Genomic DNA, 18814 nt, shown 5'->3' on the forward strand with positions numbered 1-18814 from the left:
GTTCAAGCTGCATCTTCTTTACTTGCAATAGTCCTGATTTAATACGAAAACCATAACCATGGTTATGATGTTGTTGTTTTCATTCTAACAACGTTTATAGAATCTGTTCCATGTGAGATAATGCGAAAGTGAACATGTCACAGTCTGCCAATATAGACATGAAAATTTAGTGAGAGGATCTGGAATATAAGGCAATAATTTCAATGTAAAATCATGGCTAACCATGCTTCTGTATGACCAGTGATTCCATAAGTCATTCTGGGAAAATTGTCACTGAAGCCAGGTAAACTTTCTATCTGCTCCCTGCTAAAATACTTTTTTCCCCCATTTATTTAATTTCATTTCATTCTGTGAAGGAAACATCAACTGCTTGGAAAACTGGAGAAATTGAAGATTATTCTCAGGATACTTCTTATTTGGAGGAACTGGAGAAACACAGATTTTCAGTTTGGTGAGTAACTATATCCTGTCTTTCTATTTAAAAATTTAAATCCATTAAATTCAACAAGTCTTCACGCATTCTATTCTTTTATTAGTCATTTATTCAACAAATATTGATTGCATGCTTATTACAAGCTATGTGACATGTGCCCTGATTTGGGAAAGCTCATAGTCCAATGAAATATATGTATGTTTAAACATCAGAGTAATATGATAACACTTTAAAAAAAAAAAAAATGCACACATCAACACCTGGAGAAGATGATGGCTTGAATTTGCTTGAGAATGGCGAAGGATTTTTCAGAAAAAGTTTGAGCCAAATCTTGGGGAGAAGACTACAGTGGAGAAAGGCTGACAATTTGGTGTGGGCAGTGTCCAGAGATGGAGTTGGGAGGATGGCTGGGGCTGAGACACATTCCAAACCTTAGTTCACTTAAGGTCTGAGCAGATCATAGTTACTGCTCTCTCTACCTGCAGATGTGTACACAGGTATATATGTCTATGCAAGCATACGTATAACAAACATGAAAAAATACATAGAAAAGTGAGCAGTGGAGCTTCTCAGAGGTAACGATTACAGGATTTTTCCATGGTGGGATTCATCAAGGATGAGGGAAGGAACCACAGTGAGTGGCTGTGTGACATGTGGAGTAACCTAGGAAAGAGGAAGAAATGGAGTAGCTTGTCAAAGTCATCTCTTCCAAACCACTGCCTCTCTGCTCTTCAAGATCCATGCTCTGAATGGTTTTCCCCCTGGGAATTTATCTGCCTTATGATTTGGTTCCTGAAGATTTTTCTCTTACTCTTCCATCCTGGAACTATCATCAGGAAGAATGGTAGCAGCTCAAATTTCCTTTATCCAGTCACATTTTTATAAGTCCTACTGGTTTTCACTTAATTGCAAAAGTCTCAATAATTTCACCAGTGCTTTCCTGAAGCAGCTGAAGTACGGTCTTCAGGTTAACCAATGACTTGTTCTCTTTTTTTTTTTTTTTTTAATAGCTAGGTAGTGAGTTGTTTTTTTAAATTAAATTTATTTATTTATTTATTTATGGCTGTGTTGGGTCTTCGTTTCTGTGCGAGGGCTTTCTCTAGTTGTGGCAAGCGGGGGCCACTCTTCATCGCGGTGCGTGGGCCTCTCACTATCGCGGCCTCTCTTGTTGCGGAGCACAGGCTCCAGATGCGCAGGCCCAGTAATTGTGGCTCACGGGCCCAGTTGCTCTGCGGCATGTGGGATCCTCCCAGACCAGGGCTCGAACCCGCATCCCCTGCATTGGCAGGCAGACTCTCCACCACTGTGCCACCAGGGAAGCCCGAGTTGTTCTCTTGATCAAGAGATGCAGGCTTGTGCTTAAGAAACAGGGAGATGCAAGAGGGAGGAGAAATGGAATATACGTATATGTATAGCTGATCCGCTTTGTTATACGGCAGAAACTAACACACCATTGTAAAGCAATTATACTCCAATAAAGATGTTAGAAGAAGAAAAAAAAAAGAAACATCAGGCAGGAAGGGAAGTCAAAAAGCCCAGGAGACAAAATATATGCATGCCTCTTCTAGAAAAAAAAAAGTAGATAAGAAATGCAACTTTCAAGTAATAAAAAGACAAGCTCCCTGTTCTTAAGAAACTCTTGTTTGTGATGGTCTCTATGGGGAGGGTGACAAGTACATTAAATTTACTTCAATAAAATAACTGCCAGAGCAGAAGTACCAAGTGCTCAGTATGGTGTGCAGATAGGAGAGCTGGAGCTTCTGTTGAACCATGTGCAAAATTCTCAATCCCTGTCTGAAGCTCTCAGGCTCCCAGCTCCCGCATTTGTCCCTGTTGCCTCTCCACGCTCTCTCTGATGACTCAGCTCTCTGTTGGGATGACTTTTCAGAGTTCAGTGTATGCAACTTCACAATGTCACTCTTATTTTACACATAAAGTTAAAAAGCTTCAGAGTTTCCAAGGATCTCAGAGCTTCAGTTTCTAATAGACCTTTTAAGAAGCAACTCTCAGGCATTGCTCCTTTAGTAGGTAAATTCATTGTGTAAGTCTTGATGAGGGACTGGCAAGTATAACCACCAAGACAGATTCTGCTCTCTATCTGTTTTTGTAAATAAAGTTTAATTGGAACTCAGACACACCCCTATGCTTACATATTATCTTTGTTTTTCTCTAGAATGGCAGAATTGAATAGTTGGGGCAAGGACAGTACAGTCCACAAAGTTTAGAATATTTACTTCCTAGCTCTTTACCAAAAAAGTTTGTTCACCCTTCCTCTATCCTGACCTCAGTGTTTCTCTATTGTTCTCTCGTGATTAGGCAGGACACAGCATGGGAAGCTCGTCTCTGCTCCGTGTCTGAGGCTTTAGCTGAGGCAGCTCCAATACCTGGGGTCTGGCTTGGATTCCTTAATTGAGGCTGTACGTCTGAAACCTCAGTTCCTGCTCTCAACTGAACTTCTCATTTTTCCACTTCTCTCCCTTGATGCTTGGGCTTCCTCTCAGCTTATTGCCTGGGTTCCAAGTATCATCTTTCCAAGCAGAGAAGGTGGGAACTGCAGATCTCTTAAGGTCAAGCCTTCAAAATTACACAGTGACTCCCACCGTATTCTATTGGTCAAAACACATCACAGGGCCAGACGGGCAGAATAGACTACATCTCCTGATGCAAAATTGGGAAAATGACATTGCAAAAGAACAGCGGGGATGGAAGATATTGCGTGGCCATCTTTGGAAACATAGCCTATCACATTCTGCTTCGTTCATTTCTGTGTGCACAAGCAAATAAAAAGCAATGAAAGAGTGTAGGTTTTGTGGATAGACCTGGGTGTGAATTCCCTTTTTGCTGCTGCCATATAACATTGAATCATTTAAACTCTCTGAGGCTGTTTTCTCCTGTATCAAATTGGAATAATAATAGCTATATAGTGGGACTTTATGTTTATTGTGAAAACTGAGAGATAATGCATATAAGACAGCCTGTATAGTCACTGGAACATTTAGTTTTTTAATAAAGGCAACTAATATTAACATTAATAATAATAAATTTTGAAGAAAATGTCTTTTCCAAAGGTTAAAATGGAGGGCATTGGTCACCTGAGGATGACACGTCTGCTTTCCTTTCTGTTCTTCAAACACACCAAGGTCTTTAACACATCAGAACCTTTGTACTTGATGCCTCCTTCATCTGGAATGTTCTCTCCGTTCTTAGTAGGATGGAAGGCAGTACATACTGCAGGTCTCAGCTTAGGTTTTATCTCCTAGAGAAGCCTTTCCTGACAATCCTATATAAAGTAGTACCTGCCCCTCTCTGGTTATTTACTTTCTCATCACCTTGTTTATCTCCTTTAAAGTACTTACCACAATATAAGTTAATCTTTTATATTTATATTTATTCCACTTATTTGCGTGTTTCTGCTTCCTCTCACTAAAAAGAAGCTGTAGGCAGGCAGAAACCCTTCTTGTCTGGTCACTCCTGGGTCTCCGGCCTTAGTTCTAAAATACCTAGTTTATAATAGTCAACCAATAAATATTTATTGGAAGAATGAATAAAAGGATGAGTGAGTGGTCACTCAGCTTGTCTCTCTCCCAACCTCCTTGGTTGTCCTACTTGTTTGTTTACTCCCAGTCTCTCCCTTCTCTTGAAATTGCTATCATTTAAAAAAAAAAGTAATGTGGGATAATTAACCACTCTAAATGTTTCTTTTTAAACCAGGGTTGAGGCTATGGGGGCTGCTGAGACCTCTATAAACATGTGTTTTAAATGGTCTGAGATAAAATCTGAACAATTTCCTTGATGATTTATTAGAGCTGGTAAATCATTTATTGGGGCAGCCTTTACCTAAATCCTCTCCAAATCCCCATAAAATTCATTTAACACAGAATACTCTCCTATCCAGCTTCAAAGATATATATGACATTGTGTGGGAAGTTTCTGCTGCTCTAGTGCAGTAAGTTTAAGTGTAGGTATTTTCTTTCTCTGTCTTATATGGTCTACCTTTTCCTCTTCCCCCAACCCCCCTACCATGCCTCGTTTAAACATGCTGATGTTGGTAAACTTGGTAGATTGTTAAAGTTTCAGTAAATCACAGCTTCCATTCTTTTTTTTAATGTATAAGACCTTTAGCTAGTCAGATGCAAGTTTACATTGTTTGTAGCTGCCAATCATTTTTTTAAAAGCTTCCAAAACATAATTTTAAGACTGTTAGATTTTCTCAACGAGAAAGATAACCAACTAAGTTGCCTCTGAGTGCGTAAAAGAGAACACCATTCCAGCACATCTCACTCCAGTGGGCCTGCTGCCCGTAGTGTCAGGTGGTCACAGATGAAAGTCTTCTGGGCTGTTCCTGGTGGGGTTTGTATCACAGCCATCTTTTCTGGGCCTCAAAGCCTGCCCTTGCAGGATGTTTATGTTTTCTCTTTGGGATATATGCTGTTGTGAGAGGATGACTCTTCTCTTCATATTTTAATTTATATTTTATTTTTGTTAAAGATTTTTCTTTTGATGTGGACCATTTTTAAAGTCTTTATTGAATTTGTTACAATACTACTTGTTTTATTTTTGGTTTTTTTGGCCCCAAGGCATGTGGGATCTTAGCTCCCTGACCAGAGATCGAACCTGTACCCCCTGCACTGGAAAGTGAAGTCTTAACCACTGGGCCACCAGGGAAGTCCCCTTCTCCTCATATTTTAGATAACATGAGATATCCAAGGTATCCCTTGATACTTTTGTACTAGCTGGTTTATTTCCATCATTACCCCTTTGCTGGTTGGCTCTGTCTGTTATACCCTGCACATCTTCATGCCACTCGGCACGTGGTAATTAGGTGTTCAGTAAGTCCCCTCCCTGACTAGACAGCAAGTTTAATATGTTTCACAGGGATAGAGATTAAGTCTGTCGTGCTCTTCCTGGCCTACTCACAACAATTGATAAATTATAAGCACTTAATAAATATTTATTGAATTAATACATAAAAAACAAGGGCAAATTAAGAATTTTGGCATTTCCAGAAGAAGTTCTGGAGAAAAGACCAATGGGACAAAATGACTGTAGATTTTCTGGGCCAGTTTGTCTATGGTGGCTACTGTTTCCACCTGTTCAACATGTTTCTGCTCCAGGTTCCTTCACTCACCCTCTTTTATGATTGCAGACCCTCCCCCCTGACACACATACACGTACCTACATACCCCAAGGGGTTGAGCTGTGATGTGTATTATGTTCCTAGGACAACTATGATTGATTAAGGGATGGGCACATGATCTGAACCAGGCCACAAAAGCACTTTCGCAGGATTTTATATTTTGTTACTTGGCAATAGAAATTCTATCTTCTCTCTAAGGTTTTAAGCTGGAATGATTTAAGTTTGATACTCTCTGTGGCCACGGCCACCAATTTACCATCCTTACTCCCTCTACCACCTCTTGTTAATATTTAGCATTTATAACCTATTTGAAACCAGTAGATGTAAGAGTCTCACTGATGCTTTGTAGGTGACACATATTCTGTTCTAGTCAAACTAATAAAAGTGGGTCCTAGAGGCTACCTCAAGTTCACATTAATGATGGATAAAATTATATGCATACCTAAGAACATGTATTTCAGATCAAAAAATATACTGTCCACCGGGAAGCTTTTATTTTATTTTATTTTCCAATGAGAGGAAAGACTTCAGTGAGAAGGTTTACAATGTCCACTCAGTTAATTACATAAATAAGCACTCATTTGCTTGCGTAGGCAGAGCCATAGCACCTCACTGCCTGTGGAGTGAATTGGGTTCCCTGCCTCCTAATGCATTCCCTTCATCTCTGCACAGTGATTTCTCCCATGGAGTCAGCCAGATTATGTGTTAAGTTCCTCTGGAAGTAGTGCTACTGACTGCTTCAAGGCAGTGGATATCACTCTGGTAGTTTAAAGAAGTTAACATAGTTTTCCGAGGTACCTAACTTGCAACTGGGGAGAGGGTTCCATAACAAGACAATCTCAAAATGTTTCCATTAACGCTCAAATACGACTGGATGGGTAAGTGACCAGAGAATCACACACTTTTAGAGCAGGAAGGGATCTTGGGGAAGATTTAGTTCAGCCCCATTGGTTTATACCAGTATAAAACTGAGACAAGTAGAAGTTAAGTGACTGGCCTTAGGTCAGTCAGCTAATAAGGAATGGAAATGGGATTAGAACCCACTTCCTTTCAATCTCAATCCAGTCCCAATTATAAAAGAAATAAATTCTTCCTAGAACTCTGCTAGTCGTTTAATAGTTTCCTGTTTCTATCAATTGCAAGCTGCTTTGATATTTATTAATACATTGAGGAGAAAGTGCTGATTCTTAGGAAAATGCATATAATGGATTAATGTAAACTTCCTCCTGCCAAGGGGGTGAGTAGAGGGCTCGTGCCAAGATGTTTGCTAAATGCGCATATTGCTGGCCACACAGAGTGACATCTTCTTTGTGTTCTCGGCCAGGCATTTATGTGGCTGACCTACATTCGTTGCTTAGGGAAGGTATGAGTTAACTAACAGGAAAGTTATTCTTTAATAAAAGTGATACACTTTCCTTTTTATAACTCACATGTGATTTGACATTGAAATAAAATGCAGATGCTACTTTGGCGTATTCCCTATCGTGCTTTTCCAAAACACCTTCACATATGGTCTGCCTCATTCCTGAGAAATGACTTGTTGTTTATGTCATACAAACAGAACAGATTGATTTTACAGTGAGTAAGGAGGATGATGAATTGTACGTTGGAGAGAAATCCTTGTCTCGGCAATCTAAACACTTGAAAATAAATGTTGCCTTTTGGAAAAGGCTCTTATGTTCCACCCATGATCCCTTCAGTGTATGCTCCCTTCCTAAGGGTTAAATAGGTACACACATGCGATCTCAGCAAATAAAAGAGTAGTTACAATCACCTCAAAATATAATTTTTCTTTTCACCATTTAAATATATTTTGAGACCTAACAGTTTAAAAATATGGCAGAATTGTCCCAAAGAACCAACCCCAAATATCTACTTCAATATTGTATCCGCACTATGACCAGAATAAAACGTTTCTCATCTTGGTAGGAGAGTAGTATTATTTCTTTAATTATCAAGTGATTTTTTTTTAACATCTTTATTGGAGTATAATTACTTTACATTGTTGTGTTAGTTTCTGCTGTATAACAAAGTGAATCAGCTATACATATACTTATATCCCCATGTCCCCTCCCTCTTGAGCCTCCCTCCCACCCTCCCTATCCCATCCCTCTAGGTGGACACAAAGCACGGAGCTGATCTCCCTGTGCTATGCGGCTGCTTCCCACTAGCTATCTATTTTACGTTTGGTAGTGTATATATGTCCATGTCACTCTCTTGCTTCGTCCCAGCTTACCCTTCCCCCTCCCCATGTCCTCAAGTCCACTCTCTACGTCTACATCTTTATTCCTGTCCTTCCCCTAGGTTCTTCAGAACCATTTTTTTTTTTCTTTTTTAGAGTCCATATATATGTGTAAGCATACGATATTTTAAATATAAAGCTCTTATGCTAAGACGCTTTCTTAGGCGTCTCCAACGTTTACCCCTTCAGAATTATTCTGCACAACACAGAAAAAATAATCTTGTGTGCTCACTCTTCTGACAATAGGCTAACCACATGCACTTCTGCAGAATTTTACAGTTTTAAATCTCAATTTCATTCCCATACCTTTTCTTTTTCCATTTGGTATTCACAATACCCTGGTGATAGATGTGCCTAACCCCATTTTACACATCATCTAACCAAAGTCCAGAGAGGTTAGGTGACTTATTTTCCAACACTCAACTAGTTCATCTGTGTTCCTTTCCAGTTCTCTTTCCACTATAGCATATCACCTACCTGGCTGGCCTCAGAGTCATAAGGAGACTTTAGTGTGTGCATTTAGTGGCTTTTAAAAAATAATGTTTTAAAGTATTACTGGAATATTCCACAGAGTTGGGTGGATGTGAGTGAAGAAAAGATGCCATGCAGGAGGGATGCTAAGCAAGTCAGCTCTAGAATGACACATCAGATCAAATCCCTATGGAGGAATATTCCTGACAGTAATTTATCAAGGATCCACACGCAATTAGGTTGTTATTGACTGATGTCTCTATCTTATTAGGTATGGCTAAAGCATGACCATCTAATCCTACTAAGAAGGAATACATCTTAGTGGCTAAGTATATAGGCTCTGGGGCTGTAATACCTAAACCCAAACAAATTAGCTTTACGAATTACTAGTTGAGTAAACTTAGACAAGTTTCTCAAACTCTTTGTACCTCAGTTTCTGTAAAAAAAAAAAAAAAAGTCTTTAAAATCTTTAAAATGGAGCTAGTAGTACTTGCCTTATTTTAGTGAATTCAAATCTGTATGTTAAAAATAAATGGAACAGTGTAAATGCTCATAGCACATAGTAAATGCTCAATAAATGTTAGCTACTATTACTGAAGGAGGCTTCCCTTCTCTCTACTGCCCTCCACAATGATCTGCTTGCTAGCCTATGTTTTAACTATGAAAATAATGACCTGTTTATTTTTGAGAAACAAAGTATTTTCTAGTAAATAAAAGACCTGCATACAGTGCTATATGACAATTATATCTCAATAAAACTGGAAGAAAGAAGTATAAAAGGAAAAAATAAAAGAAGACTTTCCCCTAAATAAACAAACAAACAATAAATAAAAGACTGCAGGGGGAAAATCAGGTGTTAATGGTAGAAAAGGGATATCAGAGGAATAAATATAATGTGTTACTTTTCTATTGCTGCATAACAAATTATACACACTTAACAGCATAAAATGATACACATTTTTTAATTGTATGATTTCCATGAGTCAAGGAGTCTGGGCACAGCTTAGCTGGCCCTCTTACAAAGCTACAATCAAGGTGTTGGCAGGGCTGCGTTTTTATCTGGAGGCCTAACAGGGGAAGAATTCCCTTCAGCTCATTCAGGTTCTTAGTAGGATTTATTTCCTGCGGCTCTATGATGGAGGCCCTCGTCTCTTTGCTGCTTATTGCCTGGCGGTCACCCACAGTTCCATGCAATGCGGCTCCTTTACCATGACTATTACTTCACAAAGCCCACCCGGGGAGTCTGTCACCTCTGGGAGGGCCCCTGAAGCTTTTCCCTGATTAAGTCAGAACCTCCCAGGATAAACAGGATTTGATTAACTCCAAATCCACTATTTGAGATCTAATTACTTCTACAAAACCCCTTCATTTTTGTCATTTCCTGTTGGCTACAAGCAAGTCATTGGTCCCATGATAAGTACTACATCGTATCACCTTTTTCCTCATCCATGTCTGTGTAAGTAAAATAAGAGTGCAAATTTTCTTACCACTGACATCATAGGGGAATTGAAGGCTTTGACCCTCGTGACTTCCCTTACTTATAAAAGCAGAGTTATGTGTTGGGCTGGGCACTCCCGCAGCCATCCTTCTTCCCTGTATTTCTAATTAGTGATGCTGCCTCCAGTGATGGAAGATGGTAGACACTTTCCCAGTCTGTCATGCACTATGGGTGATCACAGACCCAGTTCTGGCCAATGAGATATAAGAAGACAGCAGCTTGGGCTTTCTTCCTCTTAAAAGGGAAACAAGCAAGAAGGAAATGCTTCTTTGTCACTCTCTTATTCCTTCCCACTTGGGCCCTTGTTGTATGGATGTGACTCTGGAAGCATCTACATGAAGAAGAAAACGGGAGAGAGACCAACCCAGCACCCTGTTATGTCGAACTATTGCTTACGACCTCCTTCTACCTGTCTCAAGGTTTATTTTACACGAGATAATTAAATGCACTTATTGTTCAATACTCGTGGATGAACATTCTGACGCTCATAGCTGAAAGCAAGCTTAATGAGACAATGAACCTGCACAAACGTAGCCCTGATGCATCGAGGAGCAGGTGTTCTTTTATTCAGTATTTATCAAGTTTACATGGTGTCCTAGATTCTGGACACATAGTATTGGAATCCTTTCATACTGTCTGGGATCCACCAAAGCATAGTGTGTGACTAGTTGCTTTTGAGTTTAGTACAGTTTGGAAAATGGACAGAGTATGGTGCAGGAGGTTCTTCCCCATGGATACCACACGATTCAATTGGAGAGGTGGAGAATGAGGTGAGTAGAATTAATTTAGCCAACTGTCTGGAAACCTAGTATGACATCAGTGATAAGATTTAAATATCCAAGAGTTTCAGATTATGAGTCAGTCCAGATTCAAGCTGTATGATTTAAATGATGAAAGGGCAAAACTGGGCAGGAAGCAATGTAGGGGTTTATCTGATGCAAAAACACAAATGACAAGTAAAATAGATAATGTTCTGTTGTAATAGTTTGCAAACAGCATCAAGAAAACAATTGAGTGGGTGTATTTTGAATTTCAGGCATTGTAAATTCTTTCACTCTCATACACTTTATGCCTTCTTTAATAAGCTGGAGAGTCTTGGGCCAGCTTCATCGGTGACGGTGAGTGGTCATTCATTTCACAATCCACTAATTTTCATGATTGTTCAGTATTTTATGTTACCTAAACTGCTTTGGATTTTCTCTTACTCAAATTGTAATATGGCAATAGCTTATATAGTTTGAGAATCATTAATTCAATTGGCAATCTCAACATATGGGTGTTGTACTCATCTCTCCAAAGACAAACAAGAATTTAACGTTCTTAAACGTGCTGATGGTATATAACATTTTTTTTTTTTAAATATACATCAGTGACCTGTTAACCTATTACATCTTGTTGAAAAGATTCAGAGTGAGTAGAAAATTCCTAGGAAGAAAACAATTGACGTCAATTATGGTCTAATCCTACCTTAAAGAGACAAATGTATATTTATCTTAAGTTTGTTTCTAGCTTAAGAACTGAATTCTTACATAACATGGAACAAATAACAATAACCAGGCCACTTAATATTTTAAGGCCTTTAGTTTTTAAGTATTCTCTTGGTATGACATTTTACAGGGATTTTGCAGGAATATACTACAAGGACTTCTAATACTAAGCTCCATCTCTCCACCCCTCGTTTCTACTATATTCCTCTCTACCTAAAAGTTGATGCTTGTTAACAGCTTCTTGCTGAGTTGTCATAAAATCTAAGCTAACAGTTTCAGGGAAGGACCACTTACTATATTTCAAGGCTACCCAACTCATTTTGGACATTTTGACAGTGCAAAAGTTTTTACTAATATTGAGTTAAAATCCATGTCCCTGTTTTTTAAATTATTAGTACCAGTTAAATTCATTAAAATCCCAAGTCAAAAGCCAATCTATTTATTCCTCTATTTATCTCCTATCTATCTATCTATCTTTGCATTTATCTCAGGATTTAAAGATTTTTTAAATATCACCTAGATCAATTAGTTATCAGATTATCTCAATTTCAATATCCCTCACCATTTTCTTATCCAATCACCCCTCTATAGTAATGAGAAACTTACCACTAAGTAAACAGAGCTCTACATAGATGCTTTGGAAGAACTCAAGGACGGGTACACATGTAGCTTCCATCTCTTAGGAGCCCAAAGAACAAGAAGAGTATACTATTTTCATTTAAGGACTAAAAAAAATAATGGTTTAGTTTATTTATGGATGTGGTAGATATTACCTTGCTCCTAGATATCTAGTTCTTTCCTTCCAGGCACACAGAAGACTGCATTCTTTAGTCCCTTTGCAGGTGAGCAAATTCATTTGAACTCATATGGTCAACCAGTTAGGAGCAAAATGGATGCGTGTCCTCCTGTGCAAAGCATTTAATTGTTCGGGTGAGACCTGCTCTCTTCCTTCCCTTGCATGGTGGTTATGGAGGAGGCCTTGTGTGGAGATGGCAAGATGAACAGCTCAAAGCAGCTTGGATCACAGAATTCTCATATGGAAGAGAGAACATCTGCCCTGCAGCAAACTTTTCATAAATAAGGAATAAACTTTTGTTGTATTAAGTCATTGAGATGTGGGAGTTGCTACCATAGCATGAGTTAGTCTACATTAATTAATCCAGTGGTCAACTCTAAAGGTCTGCATTCCCTAGAAATGTACAATTTTCTTGAGAAACTGTTTGGAAGTGGCTTGTGATGGGACTGAAGTACAGGAGTGGGTCTCTTAGCTAGTGATGTGTGAGCCCAAGCTGCTATATCTTTACCTAGTCCATTATCTTATTTAAACCTCAAAACATCAGGATGAAGTTGTTAATATAATATCCACATTACAAATATGGAAGTGGTATAATTTGCCGTGGAAACATTTTTAAGTTGGAAAAAAAAATCCCAAAGGCCTCAGAATGTATTATTCAAGAGTTTTCAAGTGTACGTTGCTGTAAGAGGGAAATAATGGATATATATGATAGTCACATTCTTACATTAATCAACTGTTAGCGTCTCTACTTTTCCACCTAACATATATATTCAAAAGCCACCTCCCTCTTGTATGTTTTGGAAAAAAGGCAGTCATTTCACTTCTGTTCCTGAGCTGTCATCTATGGAGGTACTTTTCTGAGACAATCTTGTTTTCTATGGGAGTTTCCCAGCTCCTCTTGGGTTCCACTCACTCTGCTGCTGCCCATCACCACCTGGCCCTTTGGGATCACTATCTTCCTAGGTTGAACTACTTCTGTGCTGGCCTCCATGGATGAGTGAAGTGGGTCAGGCCACACCCCTCTTCTCTTCACTGGCCTTTCATCAATTTCCCATAATACAATCATAGACGCTTATAATTGATTCACTGAAAGGTTGGGGTATTTGAAGAGAATACAATACAGCAGAATCAATTAAAATCTTAATGCTAAATATAAGTGCTCTCAAAGTTCAAGGGAAAAGAACATACTTTTAAATTAAACCATTTCCAGGATATTACTACATGCATATTCCTCACTTCCTAACTTTGACCTTAGTCATAAGATCTGCCCTTCCTCCTTCTTTCTGAGAAAGTTTTTACCATCAACATTTATAGTATCCATTTCCACTCTCCTTTATGAAAACCCTGCTCTTTATGCAAGGGTTTTACCCTCTGATCAGTCTCCTGTGTCCACTGGGCTAATTTATAGGCCCCATAGACCTCAGCAGGAAGTTTCCCAAAGATGGTACTGGGTTCCAGAGGAACCTTTGACCCTTCCAAGTGCCTTCCTCTCCTCAGACTCTGTCAGCTTGAGGAGGAGCTGTGTTTCTTTTTGTTCCTGATATTTAGCCAGTAATTGTCTTATAACACACACGCAGAACACATTACATGCACACATCACATTCATTGCAAAGACCACTCAAAATTCTCTGAACAACTCCGTCTATGTCCATATTAAGGAAAAAACCGTTTTCCTAACTCCAGTGTCATCTTCACTCATGCCCTGCCCTCAGGGGTGCTAGTAGTTAGCAGTACTGAGCCTGACAATAGCAGGTCCCAGAGACTCTTCATCTTCTCCTTTTCAGTTTAAGTCCAGGATCTCCCAAATCGATTAGAGGGCCAGCCACACACTGATGTCCCCTTGTAGCTGTATCAAAACCCAGATGTGACATTACTGCTTTCGTTTACCTGATACTCAGGAACATTCTTAGGTAGGACATCTTTCTCACTTCCCTGGACAGACTATGGGCTGAAAATTGGGACAGGAGAACTGGGTCTTCCAAGCCCATTACAAATCTAGCACTAATTTTAAAACAATTATTAGCGTACTTCTTTCACGTAGACAGAAACTGATACGTGTGCTTCTTTATATTTTTCCATTATTTGATGACAGTCTATAAAATTCTATAAATACATCAGTGCACGTGAATTTGGTGGCGGAATTAACTCTTCTGTTTGACTGTAATGAGAGGATATCCTGCCATCAACGCACTCCCTAAATAAAAATAATGTTCTTAAATCTGTCATTAAACTATCATCCTCCTTCACACACTGTTTTGAATTGAGATGGTAACTGCCCGACCCTGACCCTGTATCAGATCAGTTCCTAAGCTCTCTCTATTCTTTCCTCGTAACATGCCCTTTCTTCATTCCTTTTTTGATGGCTAAATTATTGTGATATTCTCTCTCCTGACTTCCAGAAGCTCCATTCAAGCCTGCATACTAGGCACTAAACAGAATGAAGGATTAAAAAAAAAAAAAGAATATTTTTCATGTCTCCTCATTGATGTCAGTAATAAATAACTAACATTTATGCAATGTCCCTTCTATATGGGTACTATTCTAACTGCTTTGTGTGTATCGTTTCTCAATCCCTCAACAACCCTATGATGTCAGTAATATTATTGTCCCCATTTTACAGAAGAGGAAACTGAGGCAGGGATAGGTTAGTTAATATTGTCACAGTCACACATCTGATAAGTGGTGAAGCTGGGATTCATACCCAGGTGGGAGGAACTCCAAACCTGATCACCATGCCATGCTGCTTCAAACTACAAATGGAAATAAAGGTGACTGGTTTAATAAAATCCCTCAAGCTAGCAGGTAGTATGTTAGAACTGTTTAGCAGGCATGACCTCCAGACAACAAGCACAGACCATTGACAGGCCAGTGCGCCATGTGGCATGAACCTGGTGAGGAGGAAAGCCATGAATTACACTGAGGCTTTTAGAAGTGTGGACTCTCCTACAAGAGCACAGGTGGAGGAATTTCTTTTTTCTTTTTTCGTTTTTTCTTTGTACCACTTTGGGAGAGACATTTGTTGCACTCTGTGGATCTAGAACTGGAGAATCGAGCTCAATAATACTAAATCTTCAATTTATTCTTATCTCAGGTACCTTTCTGATTCTGGCTGATAGCAGATTGGAATCAAGGGAATAACTTAAGAACAGCAGTTCTCAGGATATTTTAAATTAAAGTTGTTTGGGGATTCATCAGGCCTCAGAATTCTCCTCTAAATAATTCAGTTTATGGATTTGGGAATAGAGACTTTTATTCTTATTTTTAATTTGATTTCTGACCTGTTTCTCTCTCTCTCTTTCTCTCTCTCTCTTCGCCCCATTTCTCTCTCTTCCCAAATATGTTAATTTGAAATTTGCTCCTCAATAGTTAAAGCAAATAATAAGGCAAAGAGTTTGAAATAGATGGCAATCCAATTGGCGTTCACTTAACCCAGTTTTATTTTTAATCCACATAGCATACCAGTTTTCTCTTTTCTATGTACTAAAGAGTATGTCTTTTGTTTATTACATTGATGGGGAAGCTGAAGCGTGGACATTTAAATACTTTGCCTTGTGACGTAAGCAAGTCAGAGTCAGAGCTGACATTCTCACCTAGGTTTCTGAATCTCAAAGTTTTTAAACGCTCTATACCTTCCATAGACATCCTTTCCTATACTGCAATTTCCTTGAAGGCAAAGGTTGTACATCATCATGTTTTTATGCCCCTGTACCACTGAGAAGAATGACCGGCATGTGTAATTGCTCAGTCAGTGTTTTTTGGAGTTGCTGTATTTTGTTCTAGGACTCTCTGTCCTTTTTCCCTTTGTAGATTATCATAAAAATTTGTAGAATTGGCTTTCTGTCCATTCTGTTGACAAACCCTTTCCCCAAAGTGCTGCCTTTTGATTAGATTGGCCTCAGCCTCTGAAAGCTGGATACCCTCCAAGGCTTGCTGGTGGAGATTTGATGCCATCATTTGATTTGGAGAGTGGCACTTTGGTGGCACTAGTGGAACAAGTCCAGTAACTAAGGGGCACATCAATGATGGGTTCAAATCTGGGACACATTAAGGTAGTTGTGTGGACACAGCAGCTCTGGAGACATGAATTTTCATCTCTATCTTGATGCTACATTTTTGCTACATTTGAACCGACAAGCTTTCCAATGATGTACTCGCAAGCTTAATGAGAGCCCCTATCTTCTTATCCAACTGTTTGGCATTGGAGTGGGTAGTATGGAGGAAATTCACTTCCAGTCTTTGGTGTTCTGCCGTGGGCGACAGTATTTGGATGGCTCTGTGATTTTTCCAGGTGTTGGTCATATCTGACCTAACTTCCTGCCAGCTCATAATGATGAGTACGGAAACTTATCAACCCATCTCTGAACCTGTTTGCTCATGTATTTCAGCATGGCCATCTGCATTTGCCCACAGGATTGTATTATTAGCGGGGGTAATGCAAAAAAAAGAAAAAAAAAAACAATCCAAAACAGAAAATATCAGCTCAGGTCATTAGTGCTCCATTCTGCCTTGTGAGATGGAGCACAAAACCTGCACCAAAGCTGAGTTAGCTTTAGGTATCAGAGTTCAACAGGGAATTAGGATCCAATGGGATGTAACAGGCTGGGGAAGTCTGGAACTCTGTTTTAGGAAGAACCAAAGAATTAAGAGGAAGATTGCTTATTGATTCTTTCATGTATGGATACACCACACACTTACCACACTCACTTATGAACACTGACTATGGACTTGGTGCTAGGGATACAAAAATGCATCAGGCCCAGCGTGTACTAGCAAAGCATTATCAGTTTACTCAGGGCCACTAAGTCCATTGTTATGGGAACTACTAACTTGCAGATGTAGTAACTATAGGTCGAGGGAGTCAAGTAACTCATCAAAGTACACCCGTTTAGTAACTATCAAATCTAGGCGTTGGACCCAGGCTTTCTAAGTCATCTGTGCTCCTTGTACAAATGTGTAGCCACCCAGGTGTCAGTGACTTAATTATAAAGAAACTGAAGGTATAGGTAAGGAACTTCATCCACTGGGGATGGGGCTTCAAGGGAGATTTGAGTTACTGAGGAACCAGAGGATGGAGAATATTGTCTAGTGGTAAACAGTTACTAGAGAAGTAGGTACCAAGGACCTATGGAGCCCATAGCAACAACTGTCTATGCCACACAAAGGGGCATTGTTCATAGGACTTTTATTATAACTCCATTCCTGGGGATCAGGATTGATTTTTAGGGTTGGGAGTAGGGTCGGTGATGAACTACTCTATTGAATTTAGGGATGCTCAACTACTAAGTTTAGAAGGCTAGATTTAGAAAGCATGGAGCAAACTAGATGATTTTATCTAGTTTGTTTTGAGTAAGTATATTTTTGAATGACTTCTTCAAAATATTTGAGTACTGATTTTACAGAATAAGTACTGTTATTAAATCAACATGCACTATTTCCTCTTCAGAACTAAAAACATTATCAAACCTCAGAGATGAAAATGATACTTTACTAACTAAACATTTACAACCACAAGTTGAACAAAACATAGTATGCTGCATATAGACCGACTATAATTATGCAAAATAAAAGGTTTAACTCACAATTGCTGTTGGTTTGAGGGGGTTTTATTCTTCTGTAATTTTGTGGGATATCCCTCTTCTATGGTCAAGCTTAAGAATCTTGGCGTCTGTGGTAGGGCCGTGTATTTTATCCTTCCACATCAACCAAGAATACCCAGCACCGTGAAGCTGGCTTGGAGCTAAGGGTCTACTACTCAGTTCTGCCCTGAAGATTGCTGGTCTCAAAGAGGGTTAATTATTAGAGGCAAGTGAGGAAAGACTTCCCAGTTCTGTCCCAGTCCCAGTGCTGAGGGCAATCCACATGGAAGCTATATCAAAGATAACCCACCAAAGAAGATAATTCATTTCCCAGTGTCTGGGGGCTCTCCTTGGTCAGTGCAATGTGGGCAAGTACACAAGCTGTTCTGTTGGGTGTTAGACTGTCCTCATGGAATGGCGTTTTGGGCTATATCATGGGGAGACAACGTGACTTGCACCTCTGCTGTGCATAATATAACTAGTCTTCTCTGCATCCTGTGAAGTGAAGGGATGGACCACGCATGTCCATAACATTCAACAAGATAAATGAAACACTATAAAAGGCATCAATAAATCACTTTGTTCCTTTGACCTATATCAAGTTAAATATGTGTTTTGCTATCAATTTTTCTGTCTGGAGACATGAATAATTTCTTGTTTCTCAGCTTACTTAGTTTTCCAGTTGAGCCCAAGAAGACATTGCAAGGTACTGTATGTGATCTTTGACTCATAGGGACCCTAATGAATAGAGTAATACAGGTATGGGACACCACAGAAAATAATAGTATTACTTTTTAGATTTTGAGAAAGGTCTGTTTTCTCTCACCTTTTTCGGTAATAAACATTATGTATTTATTCTCTGGGTAAACATTTTGAAAGTTTTCCACATGACAACTTTTTTGAGCCTCCTTTGATTATTCAAGATAATACTGTTCTCTGTCTTTTTTTTATTTCTTTCTTTCTTTCTTTCTTTTTTTTTTTTTTTTTTGCACAATGCCTACAAATTGAGAAATATTGTGGTTGATTCCTGTACTAATTAATCCATTTAACAAATATTTCCTGAGTATATACCATGAGTCAGGCACTGTTGCTGAAACTAGGGGTACAGAAGTAAAATCTCTTAGAGATTTTAATTCCCTGAATCTGAACTGTCATAACCCTTACTACTTACAGT

At 39.1% G+C, this 18814-nt stretch overlaps 1 protein-coding gene across 1 annotated transcript in view; it reads left to right on the forward strand.

The window, feature by feature from the left end:
• The window catches only part of LOC309608051 (uncharacterized protein), a 286253-nt gene that overhangs the window by 137394 nt on the left and 130045 nt on the right, over positions 1–18814 (forward strand). Inside the window, exon 16 of the mRNA XM_082347275.1 lies at positions 297–451. Within this exon, the coding sequence (XP_082203401.1) occupies positions 297–451 (155 nt within the window). The remainder of the gene's footprint in view (positions 1–296; positions 452–18814) is intronic.

Source organism: Balaenoptera borealis (genome assembly GCF_965194805.1).
Source record: "Balaenoptera borealis genome assembly, chromosome: 12".
Lineage (NCBI taxonomy): Eukaryota > Metazoa > Chordata > Mammalia > Artiodactyla > Balaenopteridae > Balaenoptera > Balaenoptera borealis.